Here is a 24,061-nt window from a genome sequence, read left to right on the forward strand (position 1 = left end):
GAAAAGCCATTACCTCCCGCCACATTACCCTGCCATCCCTCACATGGTGGATGGCCCCTCTCTCCCATGAGCACCTTGCTCCAGTCATGGCTGGCAGTGCTCACCTCCTTACCGCCTCCTCCTCAAGCCCGTCCACCCTCCTCCCTCTGAAACCCCCAGCTCTATACATCACATTTAACACTTTGACACTAACAGTCTATAATGTTTCTATTCTACAAAATCACTCTGCCAACTCCAGCATCGCAGAGGAGAGTCTGAGGAAAATAAATACCACTCTAGGCCGCTGGCAGTAAATTCTAAAGGAAAAAGAAAAGTACAAAAAGAGCCTCTTATACACTCTGCCTCTTTGGCCAGCATCTGAGAGGTCCTCTGGCTGCAGTGGAAGTGAGGGATAATTTCAATCGATACACATTACAGCTTCTAGTGACAGCAACAGCTCACACTTTACATGGAGGATTGTCCGAGGTGTATAAAGAAGCCATATAACCATATTTTCAGAGACATCAACACTCCTGGCGAGCACTTTATAGCTATATGAAAGAAACATTTCACTGCATTAAATTATTAAAATCAAAAAGTGGCATGAATAAATAAAACCAGCCTGAATAAGTGATGTGACAAGACAGACTTGAGGCATGACCTTTGAAAGTGTCTCAATGTGTCAGCAGACGAAAAGAGAGGGACATAGTTTAAGTATGTGGCAAAAACAAAAGGGGGTATGAAATAACCAAACAGGCTGAATTGTAGAAAAACAGAGAATTGAAAAAAAAAAAAGGCATAAATGAAACACGTCAGGTAGGATTAGTCTACTCAAAAACAAAGACGAAACAATAACCATGGAAAGCGTCCACACCTCATTGCATTACAATTTGTTTCTTTTGTCTCTCTCTTTAATATAAGTGTTTACTTGGGCAAAATCCAATCATTTCATTCTCTCGCAGTGTATTTCATGTATATAAACAAACATTTGCTCGACCTCACTGGAGTATTAGCTTTAATGTATCGTCAGCAAGCCTGGCTTTGAGAGGGCATTAATTTCAATTCGCCGATTTAAACACTCCAGTTTGTCGCAATCCTTCATCGCAGTACGCCACCAAGTCAACACACACAATGGGCCTATTTTTCAATCTAATGGCGGAGCTTACTTGCCATTAGTGAAAAAAACTGCTTTTGCCTTAGAACAAGCCACTCAAAATGTAACCCTGCATTTCAAAATGAATTTGAATAATTAATTGCAAGTTAAAACAGACATGAACCCCAAGAAGCGGGCTGGGGATGGGAGCTCGGAAATATATTTTTTTGCCCCGAGGCCAGAAGATCTCTCATCTTAGAAAGCTGGAAAATCTAGTCTATGAGGATAGAGTGTGTAATCTCCAGTGAATCTAATGAAACAAAGTAAAAGATAACGCCACATTTCATCACATCGGAGACAGAGTGCTTCCTCTGGCTTGCCCTTGAGGTGGCAAGAATCCATAATCTGAGGAAATCAGTCTTTTTATGTAGTTGAGGTATCACAAGCCCCTGTTTGACCCGACTCTCAAGACAATTGATTTATGAGCAGATCCGAGACTTGAAGCCAAAAGTCTACACCTCTCCCTCAGATGATTTATTTTAAGAAAAGGGCTTTCTGGAAAAAAAAATATTATGAGACTAACCACTGTCAGGAAGCAATTTAGATGGAATATGGCCGTTCTTTTAATAGATAGTATAAAAATAGTGACACAACAAGCTACAAATACATGGTGTATTAACCATCAATGCATATTTGATGGTGGATACGACATTTTGGTCATCAAATGTTATTGCAATATTGCATATTTACAGCCTTGCTTCCTCATATATGTCAAAATCAGACATTTAAAGGAGCCACCTCTCCTCCTGACTTGTCCTTGGCCCATTCCTTTGCAGTGAGCTTGTCTTTATTATTTAATTAAGCCAATACGGCCGTTACATTAATAATTGAGTGTGAGAGGAGACCCAGGGCAGCCGCAGGCTCTAGCGCATTGGGCTTCCTGGTGAAGAGTGTATTAAAAATGTGTGTGTTTATGTCTCCAGGGCGTCTGTCCTGGCTGCATAAAATTGAATTGGTTATATCTAATATATCATCCCCTAAGGGTGGCTGGGTGGGTGGGGAGGTGCAGGGGAGAGCTGAGATGGTCGCATCCTGCCAGCAGGGAATGAGTCCAGTCTTACAGATTCAGAGAGACGCATGAGGCCGTGACGTTAATGTCCCTCAGAATCAAATCGATCGCTGTCCGAATCCTCAATGTGCATGGCCTTAAGCTAGGAGCACAAGACAAGCCCAGAACCAGATTAAACCCACTCGTTACCGCAGTCTTTGTTCACTTCTGGTGTCTGATGATGCATTCAGTGCATCAGTGAGAATGGGTGGAGGATTTCTTATGAGAACGGATTACAACCAGATACCAAATACAGGCAAGAAAAAAAGCTTATGGCATTCATATAGATACTAAGAGGATGAATGTTGGTGACAATGTGAGTGTCTGAATGTAGAAGCAGGAAAAACATCACTCATGATCCCTCCTTTCACAGACTGAGGGGCTGACTGCAAATACACTCTCCCTCTCTGTGTCTTTCTCCACCTCTCCTCTTATCTGCTTCTCCCACCATCCCCCACTCCACCTCCACATCCAGCCAGCTCCGTGGCTTTATCCAACTCTGCACCTTTAAGGCCTCCAGACTCCAGAGGAATGAGCGTTTTAACACCACCATTAAGGTCAGGGCCTAAATTATTGATCTGCCACCTCTATCAGCATAACGGTCACGTAGCCAGTATCACAATCTAACCCTGCCGCCCTCGGCCAGCTCGCTGCGGCTCCCTCAATTAGAGAGAGATTCTCATTACAAAGAGAGACAGCGAGAGTGAGAGAGAGAGCAAGGTGGAGGGAGAAAAAAAGAGAGAGAGGTCCATTTCAGATGGGGAAAAAAAAGGGGGGGGCAGCAGGCATTCTTTACACCCACCCTCCCCCCTCCCTCCCATCCACCTCCTCCTCCCCCTTGAAGTCTCCCATCATCTCCCCAGACAAGACCCAAAGATGACAGGTCTTATCCTCACCAAAATGCGGGCGATAAGGCAGCTGTAAAAGAATAATAAAAGAATAATGCATGGAGGATGAAAGAGGAAGGCAGACAGGGAGTGAGGCAGAGAGAGAGAGAGAGAGAGAGAGAGAGAGAGAGAGAGAGAGAGAGAGAGAGAGAGAGAGCGAGAGGCAGGCCAGGGAGGGGGCAGCAACATAAATAAAGATGCGGCACTGTTGGGCTGGATCTCCTAATGAATTCGGAAGGTCCTGGATCAATAACATCAGCGCGCTGACGACACATCACAAATGCCAAAGGAGCTCTCCGCTTCGAGCCCAGCCCGAAGAAAAACAGACATTTACTGCATGCTTCTGCTCAACGAAAATGACCGAAAAATGACCGAATGCATCAACAATCGTCTTTTGCAAACGGCGAAGAGCGTGTTTGTGTGTGATGCTGCAGCGAGGAGCATCAGGAAGCAGGAAGCAGCCTTGATGCTTGGTAATGGGGATGATTTCCACCTAGGAGATGCCGTGATAGTGGCCGTGCTATCAGTGCTATTAGTGATGCTGATGACAGATGGCTTCTTTGTCTCTATTCAGATTTATTTTCACAGCTGTCAGAGAAAAAACACACAGAGTACATTATTACCCAGTACAAACAGCCTGAAATGAAACAACGCCTGACATGACGGTCAAACTGTTTGCTGTACTGAAGATCTATGGGCTGGAAAAACTGGAGAATATTTTAGAAAATGTTTTGGCAAAGAGTCTCCTAGAAGTGGATCAAAGCAGACATTGACTTGGGTCTCTGAAAACGTGCCCTCTCTCCCCATTCGCTCATACACAATCATGGCCTAATGGCATTCTATTAACATAATTGCCAACATAACTAGTGTTCCGTGTCTGAGAGCCATTCCCCAACTACACGGAAAAAAACAGAGAGATGAGAGGAGATGAAATTGAGCCAAACTGGGACCATCCCCAAAAACATATTGTGGGTGTTCAAGCTGGATCCCCCTCCTCCTCAACCGCTTTTCAAAGCTACACCGCTTTGTGGAGACCCCCTGGGAAGGCTCTGGCATCTCAAGGAATGTGATGCCAGTGTGTGTGTGTGTGTGTGTGTGTGTGTGTGTGTGTGAGGGCACATGTTTATATGCAGCACAGATAGCGGGTGGAAGAGCAGAGCTTCCTTCACATGTTGGTCGCTGCCTCGGCGTTCAAAGATTGGGCCCCGACGCACGCTTCACAACAAACACAACCTGCCAGGCAAAATGAAATTCCCATTATTTTTAATTAATCCCTAATTAAAATATATTACTCCACAGATTCCACAAATCTCTCTTAATATGCAAATGTGGCCAATTCAAGGATATTTACATATCATTAATTAAGGCAGGCACATTCTCTTACTCTAATGAGCTGTGGCCTGGGTCTGCCAGGGAAAACTAAACGCTAGGCTCAGGAGTGAGTAAGCACAGCCACAGGGGGATGCCGGCTCTCTGTTGAGTCAGAACTATCAACCGTTAACGCCGGGGTGAAGTAGACAAAAACAACTCTGCTAAGCTCACAGGACAAATCCACCCAGAAACACTTAAACATCGTTAAAAAACTGCTACCAGCGATGCAGCTTGCGTCTTTGTACCTATTTGGCCGCGAGGTGCGTTTTTTTCTCATTCCTGACGTTCACTGGCCAAAATGTAGAAAGATGTGACCTCCTGCAGAGGTGTTTCCTGCAGAGCTACGGAGGAGTCGGATGTGTTATCACTGTCACTGTCACTATTACTCAGTCCGAATACATGCAGGGAATGCAACAAGTTCATGCCCTCCTCTCTGGAGTCTGTCGAAAGGACTCATGTGGACAGAAGGAAGTCACGAACTGAAACAAAGTTAACTGAGGTAAGCTGATGTTAAACCCTTAACATCACTTTTCCCCTTTTATTTCCCATGAAGTACCTTTAATATTTGAAAAACAACCTTAATTCACACATATTCAGCATATTCTGTATTAGTTTGTTCCAACTCCTTATTGAAGCTATATGATGTTTATATTGAGGGAAATATTCAAATATTGTGGGGTTTTTTTTCAAATTGAAATAATCTAGTTTTCCTCTCCCTGATTTTATACACATTTCCCCAAAAACTAAACCTTACTCATTTGGTATCTTTGGAAAGCTTGGGATCTCCACTGGAATTTAAAATAAGGTTCTGTGGTTTGATCAATGTTTGGCGGCACGTTTGTGAGTGTGAAATGGCTGAGGCTCCAGACGGAAAAAAAAAAAAAAAAGCTTTAAGGAATTTTAACAGGACAAGAAATGATAAAATTATATCAAGTATTTATTTGGGTACTTTGGTATTTCTGAGCTACTTCTGTGACACTTGAGTATTTCAAGTCACTTATGAGATATTTCTACCGCACAGACTTTAAGAGGTGAAGTGGTTTTACTCCACTTCAATACTCCACTTACAGGCCAAAAAACTTGTAGATGAAATTAACCAACAGGATATAAAATAGAGAGAAGTAGCTGCGTACATATTAATGTATCATAATCCAGTAATATAATATATTCTGATATAACACTGACAGTGGCTATTCTGTTGCGAAACAAGTACATTTACTTGTGATTCTTGAAATTCCTTTTGCTTGTACTTGTGTACTTTAAATTTGTAGTGACATATTTTTATTTGTAATTTGCAAGCATCACTTTTGGTATCACTTTTACTTGAGTAAAGGATCTGGATATCTCCCCCACCACTACAGACTGATGATACTGAATTCTTCCTTCAAGTGTATTTTCAGTGCACACCACTGCACAAGTAGCATGTTATTAACTCCAGTACCTGCTCCTAAATCATTAAAGTGAATACGTGAAGTGCATCCAACCATTTTTGCATAGATGTTACATGGATACTATTCATGAATATCATGTTGTATTAGGTGATTTGAAGGAGAGTGAAGAAATGAGGTGGGGTGAGATGTACCTTGCCCATCTCCTTGTTCTCCCCTTTTCCAGCTGCTCTAATTTGACACCTTGAGCATTGGAGGGGGGTGGGGTTAACTAGGTGGGGGAGTGCAAAGACACAGCGGAATTCATTAAGAATAGCAACCCCTCTCTCCCCTCAACCTCCCTCCAACGCTAATGACATCAGAGGTTAGCAGAGAGCAGACTAGCTGAGAGAGGGGAGGCGAGGGGCGAGAAGAAGAGAGACAGAGGGAGAAACCAAGACAGAGGGGAGATGCATGAAATTTGAAATATTTCAAATAACTATACTTTTAGTGGAAGCCAAAAAATTAAAAAAAAGAGGGTGAATGGCATCACCCAGTGCTCTGACCGAACAATCTCACTGAGGCCTTGTTTTCTGGCTTGGTCCAAGTGTATTTCTACATCCTTTTAACATTCACACAAAATGAAAGAGATTTCAAAAACTGCCATTTTGCCTTTGACAGTCTTAATGCACTATGATGACATACCAACAACCAACTGCAGACCCTTCGAAAAACCCATTTATGCCACACTTTGTAGGTTGGATGGAGTGCAATCAGACCTTTTTCAACATTGTGATTACCACGTACTGGCACAGTAATCTCTGGCTGAGGAATTGGCTGGCTAATGGCAGTTTCACATCAGCCATCCATAGGGACCTTGCAGACAGGTAAAGTGGTAGTTGCAAGATATTGAAATGGTCAGTGACACCTTGGATGAAAGGTCTTTAAAAAAAAAAAAAGTATTAAGAACTTTTTTTTTCTCTCTAGAAGCAGCAGCAACTGTATGTAAGACGAGCAGCTTTATCTTTGCAGTCACTTAAAACTTCAAACACCTCGCTTTCCTTCACAGCCACTCTGAAGCTGCTGCTTGATTTTCGAGCTGGATGGAAAATGATTGAGGGCTAAGAGAAAGAAATGTTTCCAAGCTGAGTTGAAATCCTTGCTGAAACAGTGTCCCGAGACCTTTCAAATGCTCATTTCCATTTATCTACCGGTGACACTTTTCATGACGTACTCTCTGGCAAACTATCTGACTCATAAATCCAATTCAAGCCTATTACTGAAGAACTTTTAAAGCTATCCTTCATTAATGTTAATGGGTTTTTTTAGTGGAGGCCAGTGGTGGTTAGGACTACATGGCTGCTTTCCCAAGCTTGTTTAACAGGCACCAGACAGAGATGGATGCTCCTTGCAGTCCGATAGGCTCTCCGAGCCATCTATCACCCAGAGGACCCACCCACAGAGCTGGCGTTCCATAACAAAGGGCAGGCAGGAAAGCTCCTGATTGACAGCTTTATGTGTGTGGTGGCTAGTCAGACAGCAGAGAGGAGACATGGTATCTGTTTCTGGCCTCAGTGCTGGCCCCCTCTCTGAAAATGAGTTGTGAAGAACAGAACAAAATAATGAGTGAGCGGGGGAATCAATCAATATGCCGGCACATGAGATAAATGAGAGAATCAAACACACACACACACACACACACACACACAAGAAAGAAAAACATCCCTAATGCTGCTGAGTAGGTACAAAACTAATCAGGCAAATGAAGCTGCCCAAGCAACGTAAACTGTGAATGGAGAGCAGTGTTAAAGCATAAACAGTTATTATCATAAAGATTATTACCCTTACACCTCCAGACTCACTAATTAGCACAATAAACAGCCATATTCTAAAATGTATTGCTGGAGAATGCAATAAAACCCACTGCAACATGTAAATACAGATACTGCGCACACAAAGACACAAATAAAGGGATAACACACTGTTCTGCAGGCACTACATTCCAGCTCAAAAAACATTAAAATCTATAATAATATAAAACATACAAGCATAAACCGCTTTGCTGCTGCCACGGCAGTAATCATTTTACGAGAGGCCACAGTTCCTCTCAGGGCTGCTGTATATATTCTTGAAATGCTGACAAAAAGGAAAGGGGGGGGTGGGGGGTGGGGGTTTCAGAAGAGACACACTAAATTTGGACAGTAAGTAGTATCACCCCGTCGGCGCGGTACACCGCACATTCGCAACGCCCCATTTAACCGCACACGGCGCTTCCCTCTACTGCCTTCATTTGCATACTTCAGCGGGGCCCTGACAGATGAAGACGGATGGGGCAAAATCAGCCTCACTGAAACAACTGTTTTATCAAGGTTAAACTATCCAAGAAGCTCTTAACCCCCACGCCTTTATCACACTACAGCTCTCCCAATATCAATCTATCAATATGATCTTATTGGCAGGGAGGGGGGGTGAAGACGCTCTTCATAAACTCAAGTAATAGGAACATAAAGGAATTTTATGTGTTTAGGGGAGGAGACTGCTAAACATGGTGCTGAAGGACATGTCCAATAAAACAGGCTACAAGGTGGTGCCAGCAAGCCAAATAAAATATAATAGAAGAAGAAGAGCCACTCGCCTCGAGGCGTGAGAGGCATGCGTGGAGTCGCAGGGTCGTCGATTCATATCTTGTGAACGACTGGCGAAAGCATGAGCAAGAAACACAAAAACCCCTCCTCTGACAACAAGGCTCAAAGTGAACATGAACATGGCACTGACACACACCCTGCACTGGTGAAGGTGCCTTTTGTCTGAAAACATGCCACATTTGTCCAGTGACTTGTTATCAGGTCATGTGGAGCAGCTAAATGTAAAATGAGAATTCTACTCTTCTTCATCCAAATGAACACACTCGCCTTCCTATGGCGAAAATGTAAAATGCAGCAGTTTTTTAGGATGTCAGTTGTTCTACTCAGACTTCAGAGTGCAGATGGCCACACGGTGTAATGCATGCCTGTGTTAATACAGTATGCGTGTGTGTACTTTGATTGCATACATACACATGTGTGTTTTTTGGTCATTTACAAATGTCCAAATGCTGAGATTACAAAGAAAACCCCTGACAAGCCCTCAAGAAAATGTCAGCACTAAATTGGACGATTTTAATGTCACACCTCTTACTGTTTTTTTTTTTAAATTAGTAAATTACTGTCTATTAACAAATACACACATGCACATGAATACACACACACACACACATGTACTATCTGACTAATTTATGGGCAGATTCACAAGAAAGCATAAAATCAGGGATGAGCATCAGTGTATTAATACACTGTTGTACTTTGTTATGTCAAATTTTTTTGTAACAAACTTGCATCTACCATTTCAGAAACTTTTTATGACACTGCAAAGCTGGTACGATGACAAACTTGCACACAACGACAAACCGCTGATACCACACATAAACCCTCATGTAAACACAAATCATAAGAGCAAACTACCTCCTAACTTTTGGTCTTTGAAGGGTAAAAGCTCCGTTAGAAGTGGCTTGGTAATAAATGAACAGAAGTATATAATTTGCTGATTATGCTCAAGTAGAAAAAAGAAAATGACAGCAATTAACATAATTTCAGTAGGAGTTAACTGTCCAGAACTAACACCGCCAAAGGCAAGCTGGCAGACAGAAGGCACAGAGGAAACCCACAGCTTTCACTCTTTGGGTTGGGATACAGATATCTACAGTGCGGGGAGCCAGCAAGGAGGCAGCGCTGCATTATCAATCCTCATTGCTGTTACTAGAGAAAAAGTAGTTTAAATATTCTACCTTGTTTGACGTCAGAATTGAGAGTATACATTTCTGGGTTTAGCTATTTTTCACAATAAAAAAATCAAAAATAGTCAAGTAATTACGCATTTAATACAAGCTGTACATAAAGTATACTTTCCATAATGACAAGTCATCTAATAACATGTTAACTTAACAAGCTGGTGGAAAATCTACATTGTTTCTGATGCATTATTGAGTTCAATTAGGATTTTTTTTTTTTTTTTAAACAATTTGATTTGCATGGGAAAAAGTGTAATTACCCCAATGGCAGTTTTGACTTGTTAATTGTAATTCTTCCATAACTTTATTGGAGCACTGCAGATAAAACCTGCAAGAAGTGTTCTGATCTAAACATCATATTGTGTTTTGTGGATATTTCCTTGATTCATACATGCTGAGGGTTACCGTTTTGCCTAACAGCCGACACTACTTCAGAGGCAGATTATTAGTGCCCTTATCCGCCTCTCTGAGATGGTCTTTCCACTGCCAGACAGCCAGGCCAAGTGCTGACCTCTGCTAACACTCATGCTCTCACCCCACTGTGCTAAATGCTACCTGTGGTGTCACATCTGCCCCGGGAAGTGATCCAAAACTACAGCACCCCGTGTCTCTGTAGGTCCCACAGAATTAGCAGCAACAATCCCAAGAGACTGCCTGCCTGCCTATTCCTGCCCCTCTAACACACACGCTGTCACACGCACAGAAATAGTAGACACCACACACCACACTGAAGATTGCCAGCATGAGGCTGTTTGATTTTGCAGCCACAAAAACAACTCTTTGTGTGGCTAAATTTATCATCGCTCTCCGCGACAGTATTTGTGTCTTTCTCTGCAGTTCAATATCTCTTCTTTTTCTCTCAGAGTGTGTGTGTGTGTGTGTGTGTGTGTGTGTGTGTGTGTGTGTCTGCATTGTTCTTTGTCTGCGCCTTTTCCTTCCAGTGAAGGTGCCGAGGTTACCAAGGCTCATCTGTGGCCCCTTTGTCTCTCACGGCAACGGCAAGGTTTATTAACATAAATTAGAATAGCTCACCGAGAGAGTACCTTGTCGCTATGCGTTACCCACGGCAACCTCTCCTCCACTCTAAATCCACCTGATCGCGTGTGTGTGTGTGTGTGTGTGTGTGTGTGTGTGTGTGTGTCTGTGCATGTGTTTGTGTGTGAAATAAAGAAAGAGATAGAGTAAAAGAGAGAGAGGGAGAGAGCACACACTCCCCTGCATCTAAATGTGAAACTACTCTGAAACGAGGGAGACACATCCACACCCATCTCTCCCCTGTCCTGATTAAAATAAATGGTGCTATCTGCACTGCATGACTCACTACACCATGGCATTACTATCAGTAATTGAAACATCCAATCACTACTGAGCCATCAGCCTCACTGCTCTTCCCCATCTGACTTTGTGGCACCTGATTGAACATCCCACTGTATGGGAAGTAATACAGGATATGCCTTTGAGTTTATATGGAGAAGAAGAGAGGAGCAAAAATATTGCATCAACGAAGCTGCAATTCATCTATTTTTTTTTTCATGGCTATGTGTCTGAATGTGTCTACATGTACAGTATATATTCAGATGTGTGTGTGTGTGTGTGTGTGTCCCACTCAACATCCTAAGCAGATATCCAGGGAGAGTCAGGCAGCGTCATTGATTGGTGTTGATTCCATCTGGGCAGCGAGCAGCAACTGACAGTGGATCTAAGCCGCTGCGAAAGGCAACCATTAATCTTGGTCCTGTTTAAGCAGCATGTATTAATTTATGTCATTTTTACTAAGTCAGCCAGGGAAGAGCGCTTGCCATTTTATGTTTGACTGTTCATCGAAGTCTGGGGGGTTCCTTTGTACAACCCCAGCGCACTGCCAACGTGCCACTTACATCACACTGGCAGGGTGCCAGGGAAATGAGATCCCACACCTCGAATTAAAGGTTATCAACTGCCAGGGCGACCACCTCCATCAAAGTGCCCAAGAAAGTATGAATGTACAAGTCATATTTTTGATATAAGAAAGAATATGTCTCTTTGGTCACACAGAGGGGGGAAAAGGTGATGTGTGCATGTACCCAAACAGATTTAACCCCATGAAAAATGATAAAATGAACAGTAGTAATATTCAGAGGTAGTTGGGAGTACACAGTTGGAGCCCCATGAACATATCAGTAATAAGATGTGCAGGTGTTTCAACTCCAACAATATGAGGATATACGCATCCACCGGTCCTGCTGCGTGAAGCAATTCCATAAGACTGTGGAAAATCCAATCAAATCCAAACAGCACCAATAAGAAAAACAATGGCTGAGGCAATTGCAACTGCAATAATGTCACCGGAGCTGTTTTGTAGACAGTAAAAGCTGCTCCAGAGACAAACATCTGATAAAAAAGAAACTCCACTCTGCCATAGAGCAAATTTCCTCTCTAAAGCAATTTTATATTCGATAAGTGGGAAGGCATTCTTAGCGTAATGGATCTGAATATGATCTCTGTCAGAAAACTAAGAACACAGCCTTGTATAAAAGCCCAGTGTGCAGAATGACCAGTGCTACTGCATCAGATAACTAAATTGAGAAGTGCAGGAAAGAAACTATAGATAGAGATGCAATGCGTTCATGTTTCATTTGGATAGGTTAACTGATAGATCTCTAGATCCGCTGTCTTTCCTGCAGTTTTCATGAAGGTGACTTGTGAAAAATGTATGCAGAGGGAAAAACAGTAAAACACGAAAAGAAAAAGGAAACAAACAGACACACACACTTACATCCATGTGCATAAAGAGGTCAACACCAACTGAAATGCAAATTTTAAATGCAGAAAATAGCTGCACTCACTGCCAAAAAGCAAGCAAAAACAAACACAAGACTACACCTAGCGACCTGACTGTGCCTCTCAAACACATGCGCGCACACACGAACGCACACACACACATACACACACACACACTCCCTCGCCATACGTCGACACAGAATATGACCATTCTACAGCCAGATCTGTTATCACGGCTAATTACTACTCCCACCTCAGATATACAGGGCTGTAATTAGCCTCTTAAAACATGATTAACATGTCTCAATTAAGCCAGTCAACATTTGCATAATATATTAGCTGTCCTAATTGCAAGTGAGTTTATATCAGAGGACAGGGAACAGCAAAAATACTTGCTGTTGCTTCTGAAGTGCGCTGATAGTGCAGGAAATATAAATATGAATAAAGAGGAAATGTCAGTGGATAAAAAGGTAACCCAGTCTATTTATGTAAATATAACTCACTTCAAAAGCAAAGATAAACTCACAATCAGCACATCCCCGCTCAGACTACTTATAAAAATATATTACATGTTTATTATTATTCACTTAGATGAACATTTCTGGTAAGTGGAGGAAGAGTTTCCTATAAACTCACAAATCAAAGGCCGGCAACATTTTCTCAGGAAAAACTTCGCACTCGTTTTGAAGTTATTTATTTGAAGTTATTTATGAGAGAACAGACAGAGTCCTGTTCGGCCTTATTTCCGTGGAAACTAAAACATGGGGGGATAAACTGCTGCTTCGGCACTTCCAAGCTGGGGACAGATATACAGTCTCCCGGCTAGTGCGGGGAAACCAAGGACATAGCCATTAGTTTCAGGACAGCGCCACATTGGAGACTAATGCCTCCATCTGTCACTGGAGATGAGAGGAGAGTAACAAAGAGAGGCAACACTAACCCCTGAACTCATCATGGACAGCCATGTCAATTAAATACTGAAAAACAGCAGCACTGGGAGCCATAGTGACCAGTCTATCCACTGCTTCATGAGAGCTGAACTAGTACCTCCATCAGCGTTTAATGTTAATGGTACAGAAACTAACATAAATAGTAATTTGACACTTAACCACTACACACTTCAAGCACACTAGCTAGAGCTAAAATGATTACTTGATTGATCAGTATTCTGATACTCTATTACTTGTTTCAGACATTCTTTACAAACAGATATATTCAACTTTTCCAGAGAGGATTAGCTGCTTTTCTCTGTTTTATATAATTGTAAGTTGATTATCTTTGGGTTTTGAGCTGTTGGCCGGACAAAACGAGACATTCGAAATAACTGTGATGGTCATTTGTTTTTATGTATTTTTTTTTAACATTTCTTAGACTACACAATTAATCATTTAATTTAAAAAGAAATAAGTAGACTAATCAATAATGAAAATAAGTTGTAGCTCTACCAACCACGTAGCACTCAATGGAAATGTCTTTTCTTTCATGAGTCCTGACAGGAACCTTGAAAGTGACCAGATCACAACTGTTAATATGTAAAATATGTGTACATGTCTAATTAGCAGCACAGGCTTTGCAGGGGGGGGGGTTGCACAGTTAGCGGGACCAACTGATTCAGCAAGTCTCCAGCTTTGATAAGTTCAAGCGGTGTAATGCATTATCCGTCTGATCACATTAGTCATGCAGGAGCTCTCCATCTAACCCGAGCCTGCATGGGGGTAATGTGAGGCTGTTGACACAGAGTGGCCTGACGAAACAGTCCCAGGCCCCCAGATAGAGAGACACAGAGTGTGAGAGAGAGAGAGAGAGAGAGAGAGGAAGAGAGAGGAGAGTAGGCCTGAAATCTGACACCCAGAAACACTGACTTGGTGTCTGGCTTCTCTTACTTAGTCAACCTGTACGTGCCAGCTTCCCTCGCCGTAATGGTTCCACACAAACAAAGACGCTGTCCAACTCTCTTCACAGGATGTGAAGCAAGCACAGGAAAACAAATTCTAAGTGCTCTCAGGAACTGTAGAAACAATGATGATAGTTTTAAAAAAAAAAGTCACGAGGGGCCGGTGGACAGGGCAAACGTTTTTGTGAAATGCAACACTGGCAGCCAAAAGGAACGTCTGTAAGTGGTAACACAAGCCTCTGTCACTGGTTTTCCATAAGCCGGCGTGCGAACCTGAGCTTGTTTAAGCTTGCTAAATACTCTCCTGCCCGTGACACAGGCCCGACCCCGGCGCAAATATACAGGGAGTGGGGTGGGGTGGGGTCATCAGTTAACTTCTGCTCTATCCTCTATTGGCATGCGCTCCCGCCTTGTTTGTCAGCTGCTTGCCAATGGACACCTCACTGCTGCAATGTCCCATATTGCTGCTGTCAACACTCACACACCACTGATATACCACGAAGGGGAGATACATGCAACCCGCATGTGAATAACTACATGCAACAAATGATATATGATCGAAAGAAATGTTTCCTCTCTTTAGTAAAAGGTCGAGGAGAAGGGGCTGCTTCAACTCTGAACAGCTGTACTCATCTCCTCCGGCTTGCACTTCTTCCCAAAGACACTCTGACTGCAACAATGTAAAAAAGCAAGGAGAAGCTGACTCTTTATAAAGAATATAAAAAAGACCTGACAAATTACAGGCTGTACTCTGCTCGCATACACTGCACTCAGCACATTTGGCTGTAAATGCCATGGTGAAGCTTTGAGTCATTTTCTCTGTCACTGCAGTGAAAGGATTTTCAGTTTCGTCTGCACAAACCTCCTATGGGCGAAGATGAACCGCAGCTCAGCTCTTCAAACGTAGACAGGGAGGACACAGCGAGGCAGCCATTAAGTCGTGGTTCTCTCACAAATTGTTTGGGTTATTCTTAACTTTTAAATGCTTTTCTGTCTTCACAAAAACAATGTAGCTATTTGTTTGTTGCTGATTTGTGGTTTGGAGCATGTTTTCTCAGCTACACTTGGAGTGAAAATAACTGATTCAATACATGAAATAGGAGAAAACATAAACTAGGTTGAAATATGTTCATTTCCAAACTTGGTCCTAAACGGAGGGGGAGAGAATTTGCAGGCTGAGGGGAGCCTCTCTCATCAGAAGCTCTGTGAAACCCCGGTTGCCAAGAACGGTGGGAAGAGAGGAGAGGCAGGGGGAAAAGCCAGGAAAAGGTCCAAGTCACTTTGTTCTTCTTTTTGGAAACGAACTCTGGTTGAACCCGGGGAGACGCCAGACAGTTTACAAAGAGCCAGGCATTACTCTCTCACTTTTCACTTTCCAAGCCTTGCAATTTAGAAACAGGGCCCCAACCTACTATAGCTTCCTCCTCACAGACTGCACTCTTTAACCTTTATAAATCTGGTGAAAATCCCAAAGTGTCTGCTTGTTCAGTCTACTTTTTTTGGGGGGGTGGGGGGGGGGTTGGGAAACCTGTGCCAATTCTGACTCACAAGAATGAAATGTCAGTGGATAACAGTTTGTGTTAAATTAAGGGAAATGGTATCCCCTCTATACAAGCCTTGTGTTTATTTTCAACTGTCTACATGACTGCAATGCAACAACACCACGAGACAAAGTGACAAGGCTCTCTCAATACTCTCAGCGACTGCTTCAAAGTTGTGTTCACAGATAAGGTTATATTGGATATTTTGTTTTATTTCCTGCCTTGAAAAGCAGTGCTCTGTCACATCCCTCAGAGAATATCCACAGGCTTTCATCATGTGAGCTGCTCTTCTTTTAATCTGCTGTTAAGTGAGTAATAATTCACACATTCCTTTTCATGACTTTGACCCTCGTTGCAAACATAAACAGAAAATCCCTCTGACCTGCCTCTGCATGTAAAACAGCTCACTTAGCAAACACTGCCGAACTCGGCCAAGGAAAACAGACAAGAGAGGGGGGAGAAAGCCCAGCCCCAGAAAGGCCCAAATGTCGACATGAAAGCACTCCTGTCCAATGACAGCACCTCTTCTGGGGCCAGAGCTGTTCACATGCATGCTGTGTGACATTTGTCTGGGAAAACGTGCCGTAACTCATAGAAAGAAATAAGATATTTACAGTGGCTTAGGAGATGAATGTCTAGATGGCCATGACCTGTTTTGGCTTTGTACAATTAAATCCAGGTTTTCCTAAAAATCCATCTATTGTCAAAGACAGATTTTGAATACTCTCATCAGTCCCAGTACTATGTGCAAGCAAACAGAAAAAAAAAAATCCAGCAAACAAAAGAAATTATAAAACATAACTTACCTGTTTTCTCCTTTATTTCACACAAGACATTGAAGAGAGCAGGTTTCATTCTGTGGCAATTCAGTGCATGTTTCCTAAAAAGAGGATAGGACACAGCTTTCCAGATCAATATTCAAACAAGTGGTAACAGTGATAAAGCTACTTAAAAGAATGGTGTATTCTGAAACCACCAAATATCTTCATGAACATTCAATTTTCCCCAGATTTCCCTGCTGTTTCTACTGTCAGTAGCCGGCTAATAAGTACAACAATCAGGAGCCAATGCATAGAAATTTGTTTATAATGTTTAGACTGAATCCATAGTTTTTAACTTTAATTATTTTTGTCTCATTCATACACAACGTGAGACTTTCAAACCAAGACTTTCCTTACAATATAACATGCAACAAAATCCACCTGGCTAAACTACAACTGTAACATGCCTCAAATGTTCTTTGCATCATATTTTGGGTCACTGTTAATAGTGCACTGGGTTAAAACTATAGGAAATGATCTGCAACATGTTCTTATAGCACGGGATTACAATGTAAGCTCCTCTGTAAGAAGGTAGAAGAGTCTCAGTGAAACTGAGGTGCAACTGCTCCATAGTTAAAAACCCTCTACACAGATGATCTCAATCTCCATCAATCATGCAATAATTAATGGTTTTGATTAAAAATATTAACACAAAAGTTGTTTAAAATAATAAAATCTGAATCGTGACAAGTTTCTAAGGTCTTTTTTTTCGCTTTCGCGCAGTCACGGCACTTCAGTGGGCGTAATTGCTTTCGTTTAGAGGCAGTCTTGACACAAACCACAATGTTATTATCTCCCCTCTCCATCCCTAACAACATTGCTTGATATTTCCTCTCTTCGATTAATAATACAAGTGGGTTTTTTTGCGTAGCCTCACCTGGCCTGTGCTTCGTCTAAGCTTTGGTCTGTGATGGTCATTATTTGCTGTAATATGTCTCCGATGTCCTGCTTTCTTCCCTCTCCGTCCGTCCCCGCCGTGCCATCCTGCATATGCTGCGCCAGGCCGGGGTGTCCGGCCATGCCTACCCCGTGGGAGTGCATCAACCGAGGCTGCTCGTCCATCCTTGACCACGGTCCCTGCTGCCTCGCCTCCAACTTTTTTTAAATTTTAATATCAAGAGGAGGGGAAAAAAAGAAGAGAAAATATCCTCAGAAATTCCTCTGGATTCCTCTGCGTCTCTCTCAGCCCCGACACTCCTCCTTTTTCCTTGGTAAGCTTTTCTGTATTTGGGAGGAGGGAGACTGACAAACCCTCTCTCTGCTTTCTCTCTCTCGGTCTCTCTCCCAGCTGGTTTAGGTGAAATCTGATCTGAATCGCTGCTTTTGGCTTTGGCCACTCCTGCACCGCTACTGTAGGGAAGAAAAAAAAACAGGATTGAACATTAAAGGCTCCTAATCTGATTAAAAGTGGAGCGCGTTGTGCTCCTCTTATGAAACCTCCGATGTAGTCGACAGCTTGATGCGCCAAAACGCGCTTAAGACTCAACTTGCCAGTGAAGGTTTTGGATATAAAGTAACCACCAACTGTTATTGTTTCGCTTATGTCTGGTAACTGACTCATAATCAGAGTATGGATGAAAAGCCTCCGCCCCTCGAGCCACGATTGGAGAAGAAGGAGCGCGCAAGTCCCACCTCGGTCCTCTCCGAAAACGTCAATCATCCTCCTCGGGAAGGTGGGACACTGTAATAAACATAAAGAGATGTGACCGGGCCGGGTGGCGATACAGTGATGGATAGAGAGTGAATATGTAGCCTAATAAATAATTGTGAGTGGCAGTGGAGCTCTGACCCTACAGGACAGCATGGTGGCGCTTGGAAAAGACACTCTGTCACCCAGACTATATATTTTCCTGCTGAATATTTACATTCATGCAATCAGTCAAAGGAATAAATAAATCAAGATGAATTTAGTAGAACTGGCAGCACTTTGTGGGAAGCTCTTTCTTTTTTTTTTTTTACAAGCCTTATGTTGTAACACAGGACCACAACAGTTGTCATAAATGTAAACCAGCCTTGTATTAAAACATCCTGACACAGTTGGCATCGAACATGCAGTATTTGTAATTTGATTTGTAATTTGGTAATAGAGCTAGTCGAGACTACTTGATTAATTAAAGGGGAAGTCCACCAACAAACCATTATCTACATGTTTTCAGGTCTTGGGGAGGGAGTACTACTGCATATGTGAAAACATATAAAGCCTTTTGTAGCTCCAGAGGGAGTTGTGTGAAATCTGACTAATTTCCTCAAGTGATGTCACTTGAGTCGGCGTTGATTGGGTTTGAAGACTACAAGTTTGAAAATGAAAAACTAGATCAGGTCAAAACCTGGTATAGCTGGACCACATATGGTCAATGTGTGAAATTGAGGACAGTTGAAATCATGTCATATTTGTATTTGTATTTGCATTCTGCCTAGTGTCAGCCGTCAGATGTTTTTTCTGTTTATGTTGTCAGACAACGGAACAAGTATGAAATAGTGATTGAAACATGGCCCATTAAGACTACATGTTAACTTCCAAGCCATTTCCAAGCTTCTTCTCTGCACTGTTAAAATCCTGATTTTATAACCACAATGCCATCTGACAAAATCACCATTCGCATAAGTTAAAGACTACAGCTGGGCTGTGATTTCATGTCGGCTATATTTACTTGTAAAATGCTCAATTAGAGAGAAGTGACACAATACCATTCTTATTTTGTCTGTAGCCAAGGTTTGTCCAAAAAGTCCCTTGATTTGTTGCTCGGTGCGCTTTTGAAAAAAACTCTCTAAATCTAGTGACAAAATTGGCAACACTTCTGTAAATGTCCCTCTAATAGAAGCTGTTTATGCCAATTAATTTTGAAAGAGCAACAGCCAATGGGGAAACTCCAACTCAGTCACGTGGCATTCAGCTGACCGATGGTGGAACTATGATCACTCAACTCTATCACTCAGTCAGTCAGTAAGTCAGTCGTGGGCATTCGCGATTATTAGGCCCCGCTGTTACCGACCAGCTAAAAATATGGGGGTGTGGAGTTAGAAAGAAGTGTGTTTACCAGACCTCTGTAGACCACTGCTAATCTCTGCTTGAGGCTAGCAACTCGAGGCTACATTAACGGCTACTAGCATAACATACCAGAATCTCCAAACTGTTGCAGGTTGAGTTGCATTGTGGGTAATGTAGGCACCAGGTATTGACAAGAAATTAGAATAAAAAACACAGTAGGTTCTGCTGCATTGGCTTTGATGCTTATTTAATGGTCCATCATTAGTCTATACAGTGCTATAGGAGGGAAAATCTGTAGTCAATTCTTTATCACCAGTGCCAGCAGCTCAAATTTGAATGTTCGCAGGTTTTTTAAATTCTTTCAAGGGACTGATTATTGGTCAGTCAAAACAAGCAATCACTTGGGCTTTGAGACGTGTATTTTTGTTAATTTTTTTCTGATATTCTTTAGACCAAATGATTAATCAGTTGACTGAAAAAATTATCCGCAGATTTATCGGTAATGAAAATAATTGTTAGTTGCAGCTCTAATTGCTATAATCACAACATCCTCTCCCATTAACACTCAACACTTAAAAAATCTAAACATCATTATGGATATGCTGCAGTTCTGTGCCTCTGAGTCTGGTCTGCACTATATCCAAATGCTTCCTTCCCTTCTTTTACTGGCCGGACAGAAATCGATCAGTCAGTTTTCTCATTACGTGCTGAATAGGGAGGTAGGGCAGTAATTGTCACAAGGGGCAGGGTGAGGTTGAGGGTAGTGGCGGTGATAATGTCTGACACTCAGGAGCTGCAAGACTGCACAGCACAGCCCTGAAATGAAAGTCTGCAGTCCAACGGCCATCCTGCTTTATTTTATTCCCTATTTAACAGGGTCATAATGATGGAGGATTACCTTTGTGTTGTAGACCTGACAGAGAAGGTTGTGGTTCAGCTGTAAACATACTTCACGGCAGTCATCAGTGGATATGACAAATACCAAGTTTTTATTATTTTTTCACCTAATTGTTCGTCACCAATACAGTGAATATTAAACCACACTCTGGTGTGAGGTTGGCTCTTCAAATCCCGATCTATAGCTCCCACACATCAGTCTTCTTAGTCTGATTTGATAATTAAGGTTGCATTGATTACTGTGAAATATGATCTAAAGAGCTCATTCTTTTTGCTCTAAGTTCCACAGTAAACCAACAGACGAAAATGACCTTATTGTGTGGATGTTTTTTGGAATGTAAACTCTGAATAGAATAAATAAGACCTTATTTATGGCTCTGGTTGCTGTATTTCAGAAGAAAAGCAGCATTTTCAGCCTTAATGAAAGGGGAAAAAAATCATCTGACATCGCATTTTCCCTCATTTTAAACCAAATGTGTTGTTGCAGCATTAATAATCCCACAAAAAAGAATAAATGGGATTTGATTATAATTGCAAATGAATTTTGATGTAAAAATATTCTTATAAATAGTAGATGTTTTCTCCAGAAGTTGCAGAGTTGTTTTTCAGAGACTTAAAATGTTAATGCCAAACATGTCGGTATTCCCAACAGAAATGTGAACTAGTTGAGTTTGTTGAGTTGTGTTGTGTTTACCATTATCCAGTGAGGCTGCTCTGATTAATATGGAAGAAGACAGAATGTACCAAAGTATATAATGCATTCGTGACTGGAAAATGGCAGGTTTTTTGAATCATCTAAACTGAAGCAATGTGAGGTCTCATGCAAAGAGTCTGGATGGTGTTGGTGGAAATAAAAACAAAGATTCTTTTATAAGCAGTATATAAACATTTGAAAAATGGGTTATAACACTCTAATACGCACTTTTATGTAGTTGTAAGCAAATATAAGGACATTTTAAGCATGTAATGTATTTGTCAACTATTTTAATTCCTCATCTAACAGATATGTAAACTGTTAATAAATGTTTAATTATATATTTAGTGTATAATTCACTGTAAAATGTAGCTGCACACATTACGCACAAACAAATCCTCACTGTGCTACAACTATGTTATGTAATCAAGAACTGTTTATTCGTGTTTTAAGAATTATAGCTAAAAATCCATTAATAAACACTTTACAAATGTCATTATGTTAGCTGCTGATACCTACATTATTGCGTTATAAATCATTTATTAATTGTTAATAAACTGCTTATAAACACAGGGTTTAAAATAAAGTGTAACCAAAACCATGTAACGCAAACCTCAATATTTCAAGCTTCATAACAAACTCATGCTGACTGCACGGCACACGTTCTCATATCTGGACCTGGGTCAAACAAGTCCTCCCAGAGAGAGCAGCAGGTCAGAGCAGGGTAAGTTATGTATGAGCTAGGAACACACCGAGGGAGCGAGCAGCAGCTGCATGGCACATCTCTCCAGGAAGTAACCTTGATGAAAAATTCAGTTGTTTGCAGCTCCTGGCGTCCCTCAGGCATGAATAAAGTGAGGCCCAGCCAGAGAGAAAAGACCTGGGCTCAGCTCGAAACTACTCACCGACCCACTGCTGAGGAACACACACACCGGCTAGCATTAGGAGATGGGCACGAATTAAACTTTAATCACGCCTCAAATAGATTAAGCGACAGGAGCCGAGTCAGCATTTCCAAGCCCTTGCTCTGCCTCAGTTGACCATCCTCCTTTGAACTCCTGCTAAATTAAATACCCACAAGTTTCAGTTTCTTTGCACTTCAGATTAGCTTGAAGGCAAAAGAGGTACTTGAAACAAACCAGAAGTAGAAAACAAAACCTGCACAGCAGCCCATCCATTAATGAGGTATAAGTCATCTCATTAAATTGCTGCTCCAGTGGTTTAGTATTGCATTTCCATAAAGTTTGGGGGACTTGCAAGAGAGATATTTTTAAAAGAATTGTCAAAATCAGCTCAGGAGATATTCTCAATTTTACTTCATACTATGTGTCAAGCTCCAAAAACACTGGGTTACTGGGTAACCTACTGACTACAGGATAAACATTTCATGGCCACCACAATATATCACGATATTTCAGCCAGACAATGTTTTCACTTTGTTCAATTTGGCCATAATTTGTTATAGTATAGTAACATTTAAAAACACTCACCTCCAGCACAGCTCAGGTCAAAGTTCAACAAATCTGAACTATCGGCATATCCAAGCTCAGCTCCGCCACCACGGACATCAGCACAGGCTCCATCACAGCTATTCACATACACAACAGTGGAGGAGAAAAGATGTTTTTCTGTGATAATGTGAATACATGATTAAAAAGCTCCCTCCAGAGACACAGAAAACAACTGTTTTCACAGGCTGAATATTATTCCTCGTGATCAATAGATGGATCTTTATGAGTAAAACTGTTGTAGTGCCCCTTTCATTTAGTCTTGGCACTGAGCATGATGACAGCTTTCACAACTTACCACTTGCTCCCAGTGCAGCTTCTCTTGTTTCTCATTGCTTTATCATTCCTGCAACTTGATTCTAGAAATCTTGTTTACATAAGATTATTTTTCTTGAATACAGGTGAACTAATGTTGCCCCTATTTTCGTCCCTTTGTTTAAGAAAATAAGATTTGAGGGCTCGAGAACAGGCTGATCAGGATGGAGATTTTATGCAGTGTTACCTTGTTAGTTGGAGTAAACAGATCCCTGCCTTTAACCCGGCAGGATTCAGCTGCATCTTGTAGCTAATGATCATTTTTAGTGTGGAGGAGCTGGATGGGTCTTTGTGCAGCTGAGGCTGGGTCAGGGTGAAGGATGACTGATATGAAGGGGTTGACCTGTCACATAGCATTTGACTTACTATCCTTGGAACAGGATAAAAGGGGAGCCAAATGTCAAGTGATACAAGTGACGCATCCTCACACACACATATCCACACAGAGAGGGATGGGGAGATGAATGTTTTATAATAAAACCTCAAACCCAGCAGCCATTCTGTGGACGGCATGTAAAAACAGTAAGCTTATCATTTTCATGAAAATAATAGTGACTGGTGGCACTCGCAGTGCATGTCAGCCACAGGATTTCCATGCCCTTTTCCGTGAGTGTGTCTGTTCTTGCTGTAGGGCCCCTGTAAGCCCTTAGACCTCTTGGCAAAGCGTGGGTTGTGCCTGGTAGGGGGAGATGTGACGGATGCCGGAGCCTCGGAGCCCGCTAGCTGCTCTGTGAATTTTCCCAGACTCATTTGCATTCATAAAGAGCCTACTCCTTGTCACAGAGTGTTTTCTTTTTTAGTCTGCCTCCAAAAATCCCGTGCGACTCCTGGTGGGAGTGCGCCGGGAAAATCCAACTGTCAAAGACGACAAGATGAATGAATCCCTGTGTCAGGCGCGTGTGGCTTCAACGATGACAGATGGAGGAGAGCTGTCCCTCCGTCGATCGGCAGGCTTCATTTTGGAATAAATAAATCTGAATTTCATCCCCTCCTATAATTACAAGTGGTGCT

At 42.0% G+C, this 24,061-nt stretch overlaps 1 protein-coding gene across 2 annotated transcripts in view; it reads right to left on the minus strand.

Moving 5' to 3' along the window:
- LOC111239007 (pre-B-cell leukemia transcription factor 1-like) overlaps nt 1-18,099 on the minus strand; it is a 50,712-nt gene extending 32,613 nt beyond the window's left edge. For both annotated transcript variants that reach the window (XM_022768766.1, XM_022768767.1), the window contains exons 1-2: nt 17,525-18,099; nt 16,633-16,706 (exon numbers count right to left, since the gene is read on the minus strand). In XM_022768766.1, the coding sequence (XP_022624487.1) occupies nt 16,633-16,706; nt 17,525-17,709 (259 nt within the window). In that variant the 5' untranslated portion in view covers nt 17,710-18,099. The remainder of the gene's footprint in view (nt 1-16,632; nt 16,707-17,524) is intronic.
- Nucleotides 18,100-24,061: the final 5,962 nt, after the last annotated feature.

Source organism: Seriola dumerili, unplaced genomic scaffold, assembly GCF_002260705.1.
Source record: "Seriola dumerili isolate Sdu_G_001 unplaced genomic scaffold, Sdu_1.0 BDQW01001821.1, whole genome shotgun sequence".
In the NCBI taxonomy this organism is placed as follows: Eukaryota; Metazoa; Chordata; class Actinopteri; order Carangiformes; family Carangidae; genus Seriola; species Seriola dumerili.